The 7,700-nt window shown below is 34.6% G+C and overlaps 1 protein-coding gene across 1 annotated transcript; it reads left to right on the forward strand.

Annotated features, from left to right (window-relative positions):
* Window positions 1-504: 504 nt before the first annotated feature.
* On the forward strand, window positions 505-4,004 carry LOC106302966 (probable leucine-rich repeat receptor-like protein kinase At1g35710). The gene is made up of 5 exons (XM_013739358.1): window positions 505-520; window positions 2,137-2,204; window positions 3,180-3,320; window positions 3,371-3,775; window positions 3,951-4,004. The coding sequence occupies exons 1-5, from the start codon at window positions 505-507 to the stop codon at window positions 4,002-4,004; spliced, it is 684 nt and encodes a 227-aa protein (XP_013594812.1).
* Window positions 4,005-7,700: the final 3,696 nt, after the last annotated feature.

Below are 7,700 nucleotides of genomic sequence, written 5' to 3' on the forward strand. Positions count from 1 at the left end.
ATCCAAGAATCTGAGATTCTTCCAGTCGTTTCTAGCCTTTGGAAGTAACCCCGTTTTCTGGTGGTCATATCTATGCTGTAAAGCATCCCAAAGTTCTAGTGGATTTTCCATCGTGATGTACTGATCTTTTAGACCTTCAATGAGGTGATGGCGTATAATACTTATAGCCATGTACCGATTCTTATCGGTCTCATTTTTGCCCTTGTTGATAGTATCACCAAGTTCCTTTGACTTTAAACTGATCTTTGTATCTAAGCCACTCGGCCATGCAGTTATATCTAATGCAACCGATTTCAAGATTGTATAAACTACATGCTGGTCGATTCTGATTTAAACAGTATGAATGCAATCCATATTCAGATTCATATGTATGCAAGAAATCCTTAATCAATCCTAGGGTTTCTGATTTAAACACTAGTAGGATTCGGTTTTAAGATTAAGGTTTCAAGGCCTTTTAAGATTTAAAACGAGATTTAGAGTTTTAAACATTTAAACTTTCAAACAATGCCTCACGGCCAAGGTATATGCCTTACGGCCAAGTAGGAGCCACACGACTATTTAGTTCAATTCAATGTCATCCTTAGAGTAATATCTAGGTTCAATTGCAATCAATCAGGTATGATCAAATTCGATTATGAAAGCAATAAGGCCACACGGCCATGAGATGATATAATCAAGATCTTTATCAAGTTTAATTAGGATTTTTAGTTTAAACATGTCAAGCAATACAGATTCGAGTTTAAACAATCCTATCAATATCTCTAGGTGATTAAACAAACAATCAAATTTCAAATCGAACAATTTTAAAATCATTTTTCCAAATTATGGTTTCAGGGGATTTCGAAAAACTTTGATCTTTAATCAAGGGGATTTGATTTGAGATTCAAAATCATTAAGACTTTGATTTTAATTGATCAATGGATCAATCTTGATTTATGGTTTAGGAGATCTTCAAGGGGATTTGATTTGAGATTCAAAATCATTAAGACTTTGATTTTAATTGATCAATGGATCAATCTCGAATTATGGTTTAGGAGATCGGACTTATTCGAGCTCCGATTTACTCTTTAGGGTTTGATCTATTTTTCCTATAGCTCTCATCTTTAGAGTTCTGATTTTAGGGTTTCAATCTTTACAAAACAATCATGTTCAATTCATGTTCTCAGAATTAGGATTACCTTTGTTTTGCAGATTGCAGAAAAACCCGGACCACCAAGAGGACCTCGAACACGAGATGGGACGAGCAGGAACGGTCGCGTGTTGGGGCGAGACGCGTCTGATCGGGATTGGATGGTTTGGCGTCTGGTCGCGGATGTGCGCCGAGGACGTCGGACGCGTCTTCTTCTTGAGTTTGCGAGCGGGTTGATTGGGAACTCAAGCTGGCTGTGATGTGAACTGGAAACTGAGGACGTATAGGATCAGGAACACCTTAGGGCTGGAGCTGATCGGGTGTTTGTAAGCCGGAACGCAAGCAAGAACAATTTGGGGTTTTTCCGGAATTAGGGTTTCCACAAGACCAAGATGGCGCCGTGGATTGTTTCTGCGAGTGTGGGCGCGTCTGAGATTGGATCGACGAACGGTTTTCTCTTATGGATTTGTCTCGTCAAGAGCTTCAATTTGATATATGGCTCGTCTTCTGGTTCCTCGGGGTTTGAGAGATAGATCGATTTTAAGTTGCGCCTGGATTAGGGTTTATGTGTGACGGATTTTAGGTTAGGTTTTGTCTCAGGGTTTTGGAGTCTATCGTGCTGATAACGTGTTGTATATCGTGCTGATAACGTGTTGTAAATAGAGGGTTTTAGAGATTGAATATTTTTGTCTGTATATCATTAATGAGGGGTTCCTTATATAAAGATTACAATATAAAGATAAAAGGAAAGTGTACATATCCTTATCTAAGAGGAAATAGGAAAACTACTAAAACATAGGAAAAGGAAACTATCTATATCCTAAGTCGGCTAAGGTTTTGGCCGACTCTCTCTCCTCCTTGCGGCCGCGGTTGGGTTTAATGTGGCCGACGGACTTTCTCCTTTTGTCTTGGTTAATGGCAATCCACTCCATGATTTATAACACTTGACATGTACATGAAACGCTGTCTGTATCAATAATGTGATTGCTTTTTTCTTGTGTTTTAAGGAGGTGGAACATTAACAACATTGATGGTTGAGTTGTTGACTTTTATGCAGCTTGAAGGATGGAAAACTGTATGTAAACTTATCCTAACACCAATCAATCCCCACTTCCTTTACAAATGGTCTTTTAAAATCATTATAAAGTAAACCAAATCGAATGAAAGGAAAAATAGCAAGAAAGAACTGAAAGTCTTAGAGCACCAACATTGGTTGTTTTTTCATACAATTTCTCAGCAATAAACAACAAAACAAAAAATGAAAAATTCGAAAATGTAAAGAAAAAAAGAAGGTAAAAGTGTGAAAGAGTGTCTCGTACAAAAAGCTCCACGAGAATCCTCAATGAATGATATCTAAATGGAAATATGTATATATATGTGTTTATATTATCTCAAAATCATAAAACACCTACTTCAGAATCTCTCATAAGAGAACTTTGAGATGTGTCTCTCATGATTTTAAAATACATGTATTCAAAAAATTTATACAAAAATATATGTGAGATTTTGTTTGAGATATCCTCCAGTAATGATGTTCTAAAGAAATTTCGAGAGACAATTTTTACAGTTATCAACATTTTAAATATTCATTTTTACTGAAAAAGTCAAAACTATCTCAGCAATGCACATGCCATTGAAGCATCATTATCGGTAAGATTTCTCAAATACATTTTTTCACTTTATTATTTTTATTATTTTAGTATTTTAACAAAATTAATTATAAGTTACATCACTGAAATATGACAAGTGGAAGAATATAGTCTCTTATATTCTTAGAGTCCCTCAAACACTAAACATTTTTCTTGTATTTTTCTTTATCCTACTTTTCTCTTGTATTTTCCTTTATCCTACTTTTTCTTTGTTCCTTTATTATTTTTAAATTTAGTTAAAGAGTAATTGCACTTGATATACAAGATAAAAAGATTATTTAGGCGATTTGGTACTGTTTAATTTTCCTTATATCCCAAAAACAACCCTATTAAAGTAACTGTCCAGATATAAGTTCCCTCTACTACACTCAGTTGATTTGGTGTTTGATTTTCTGCTTCAGTTCAGCTTCTTCGCGGATGCGATGCTCGGCCCTGTTGATTTCTTGTCTCTGCAAGCGATTCGTAAATCTCTCCATGATTTGCCTGGTTCCAATTTCTTCCACTCATGGGACTTCAACTCTGATCCCCGCGGCTTCGCTGGAGTCTACTGTGACGGCGATAAAGTAATTTCTCTCAACCTTGGCGATCCCAGAGCCGGTTCACCCGGATAAAAGACCTCCGTTTCTTAGCAATCAGTCGGAATTTCATCTACGGGGAGATTCTGGCGAGTCTCGGCGAGGTTCGCCGTCTCAGAACGCTCGATTTGAGCTACAATCAGCTAACGGGAACTATTTCTCCGTCCATCGGATACTTACCGGAACTCTCCAATTTGATTCTCTGCCACAATCACTTAACTGGATCAATCCCTCCGTTTCTCTCGCAATCGCTAACCCGAATCGATCTCAAACGCAACAGCCTCACCGGTTCAATCTCTCCTGCGTCTCTCCCTCCATCGTTGAGATATTTATCACTCGCTTGGAACCAATTAACCGGACCGGTTGACAGAGTTTTACTCCAGTTAAACCAGGTTAACTACCTCTCTGACATCTCTGACACAGTATGTTTGGTGCGGTGAATCTTGCATGAGGGATATTGGCGGTGGGGATTTCACGTCGAGGTGGAGGGACCACCGGAGACTCTCGTTCGATGGATGCTCCTGCGTTTTAACGGAGATCGCCGCCGTTTGCCATTATATACGTTAACTCTTTGCTCTTTGTCTTGGATGGATAAAGGGGTTTGCTTTTGTGATTGGAGAGAATGAGAAAGTGTTGAGATATGTGGAGTGATGAATGATGATGCGTATTTATACGAACGTAACTAAATACATATACATGGTGACGTTGCTGGACTATTCTTTTTCGTTTCATAGAATCTAATCCTATCACTATGATTTCGTTTTAGGGGACAAAATAGTAAGTTCTCATTCACCGATTTATCCTTATACCCAATTAAAAAGTTTTCTGTATATTTACTTAAATAACTTTTATTCTATGTATTTCCAACCAAATAGCTCTTAGTTAAAAGTGTTCTTTCCCATTTAATTTAGTATTTTTGATATTTATCAGATATGTGATTAAATATTATATTCTAAGAAAGGGAACCACTAAAAATTAGACATTTCTCAATAGAGTATCTGATAAGGTTCTTGAACTCTTAACAGTAAAACCGATTATAACTCTGGTAATTGGTTAGGTTGTAGTGGTAAACTTTTACTCTAGAATTCTGCGTGTAGAATTTTTTGATGTAGTTGTATCTAATGTAACTATAAAAATTAAATGAAAAAAATAAAAATGGAAAAATAGTCCTACAACAATATATTTTCTCTACATCTTACAAAATAACGCTTTCAAAAATAAGGATGTTCGCGCCATTTTTTTTTTTACTTTAGTTTTAAAAACTAGATAAAGCATAATTGATAACTTGTGGATAGAAATTAAAGCTAAAATCTCTTGATACATCCCAACCAATCACCTCTTCCAACACTAATATTTTTTATTTATATTATTTTATTTCCTAGATATTATCTTAGATCTCTGTATCGGAGGAGTCCTAATGCTCTTAGAGATTAGAAGCATTCCCATCATAGGGATAAAGATGGGTTTCTATCCACTATTATATTATAAAAAATGTTAGTGAGAGATAAAGAAAAGGTATTCAAAACATAATTTTTCAGAGCCTCTTTTGAACTCTAATTGCTTACCTACCATATTTCCTAGACAGGTTTGGGATTTGTTTAGTGTACCAAGTCCAGAAGGGGGCTTTGATCTGGTGTCTCACTTCTCTAATTTTCACTTTCTCCAAAAGATGATGAAGGAAGATAAAGTTCCGTTGAGAATTTCTCAGGTTATTCCTTGGGCGATCTGGTTCCTATGGAAGTTCCGCAATGACATCTTGTTTGGAGATAGAAGGTTCACTGCGCCAGAGATAGTGGGGAATATGTATGAAGAGGCTGAGGTCTGGTTCATGGCTCAGGTTGCAGAGAAGAATAGAGTGGAAAAACTAAGGGCTGAAAGTCAAGAGAAGAAGGTTTGGGAAGCGCCTCAGAATGGATTGGTAAAATGCAATGTGTGTGTTGATTGGAATAGAGAGGAAAAGATGGGAGGAACAGCTTGGGTGGTAAAAAATCTTAAAGGGAAAGTGATGATGCATAGCAGAAGAGCTTTCTTCAACACTGGAAGTAAGTGGGAGGCTACTTTTAAGGCCTTGATGTGGACGGTTGACAGCATGGCGTCTCACAAGGTCAATAGGGTGATAATAGCAATGGAAGACAAATCTTCGATGGGGATGATTGTTCGACCCAAGGCTTGGCCAAACTTCAGATTTGAAGCTCTTAAGGTTTTAAAAATTTTGTCTAAAATAGAGTGGTGGAGAATAGGAGGGGAAGAAAGATGCACTAACAGAGGAACTTTCCTCATTGCTCAGAGTGTAACCAAAGGAAGGCGTTATCATTCTTACGTGGCACAAGGCTCTCCTAATTGGTTACATGCTTTGTTCGAGAGTGAGGAAATCAGATCCTCTGTATAGGTATATGGCAGTGAAGAGGCTTGATTTTTTGGTTCTGATGATTGGGAGAGTAATCTCATCACGCTTGGTTGGTTTTTGGGAAGTTATGTAGGTAGGAGATGGTTGTTTGTAGTGATTCTCGGGTTCTAACTTGATTTTGTTGTATTCAAACTTTGATGCATGATCTAATATAATTTACAGATGCCAAAAAACAAAAAAAATCTTCTTGTTTTAGTTAAATTTTAATTATCTAATAACTTTGAAACAAAATACTAATAAATTATAGCTCAAATACCAAAACCGAGTTTGTAAGCGATGACCATGTTCTAACAAATGGTTTTGGGTTGGATAATCAAGACTTATTCTTGGGTTCACCCCATAAGGTGAACCTTTAAGTTTACCAACCAATAGAATTGTAAAAAAGAATCAAAATATTGTCAAGTTATATTATGTTTTTAAAACAAAAAAGTAAAAAAAAATAGTAGTTATAGAAAAAAAAAATTTCAAAAATTTTTTTTAACGTCGTCAACAAAACACTAAACCCTAAATCCTAATCCCTAAACCCTTAATCCTAAACCCTAAACCCTTGGGTAAACCCTAAACCCTTGGATAAATCCTAAACTCTAAATCAAAATCACTAAACACTAAAACACTCAAGGGTTTAGGGTTTAGGATTTAGGGTTTAGGGTTTTAGTGTTTAGTGTTTTTTATTTAGAGTTTAGGATTTATCCAAAGATTTATGGTTTACCCAAGGGTTTAGGGTTCAAGATTTAGGGTTTATGGATTAGGATTTAGGGTTTAGTGTTTTGTTGACGACGTTAAAAAAAATTTTTGAAATTTTTTTTTTCTATAACTACTATTTTTTTTTACTTTTTTGTTTTAAAAACATAATATAACTTGACAATATTTTGATTCTTTTTTTAAAAGATATCGAATTCATAATAATGAAATCCTATTGGTTGGTGAACATAGAAATTCACCCTAAGGAGTGAACTCAAGAATAACTTGATAATCAATAAATATATTAGGCCATACTAGTAAGCTATCCGTTCGAAGAAATTAGAGGAAACTAAAGATGTTTCTTTCTTATTCTTTTGCTACAACAATAAATTTTATATGATGTCAAAAATGTAAATTTTATAGGGAAAATTATTTTTTTAGAGCAAAAAAATGATAACCATGTCATTTTAGATTAATATCTATTTTGTGATATTTTTGCCTATAATACCTTTTAATATTTTTAAAAATAAATTTAATAAATAATTTTACAAACAAAAAAAATTAGAAAAATAGTAACTATTGATAAAATACCTATATGAACTTGGTGGAAATACCTATATAAACTTAGTGGTATTTTTTTCAGTTCTAAAAATATTTAAATCATAATTTTTAGATTATGTTCTAAATAAACTAAAAATGACATTCTACGAAGTAGAAAACGAAATCCACTTTTTTCATTGAATCTACAATGTTTAGAATACGTGATCTACGTAAATAAGAGTATTCTAAAAATATTTAGAATGCACATTCCGCGCTTAACCTAACGATCTAAAATCTTTAGAAATCAAAATCTACACATTAATATAAATCTAAAACACGTAGAAACTGACTTCTACAAATTTATTGTAAATCTAAAACATGTAGAAATCAAAATCTACACATTACTATAATTCTAAAAACCTGTAGAAACTCATTTCTATATATTACAAGTATTCTACGGATAAGAAACCAATTCCTAAAAATATGGAAACAAAATATTTTGGAATATTCACTTTCAAATTTTGAAAAAATCGATTTTAAAAAAAAAAGCAAAAAAAACGAAAAAAGTGGTAACCTTCTTCTCACGCCGTCTTCTACATTTCATTGATTGTTCACCAAATTTTAGCATTATTTCTACCATGATCCATATCTATGCTTCCACGGATCGATCGATCAATCTGTATGAAATCGACCTTTGCCGATCGAGTGAAATGGACCAG

Source organism: Brassica oleracea, chromosome C7 (genome assembly GCF_000695525.1).
Source record: "Brassica oleracea var. oleracea cultivar TO1000 chromosome C7, BOL, whole genome shotgun sequence".
NCBI lineage: Eukaryota > Viridiplantae > Streptophyta > Magnoliopsida > Brassicales > Brassicaceae > Brassica > Brassica oleracea.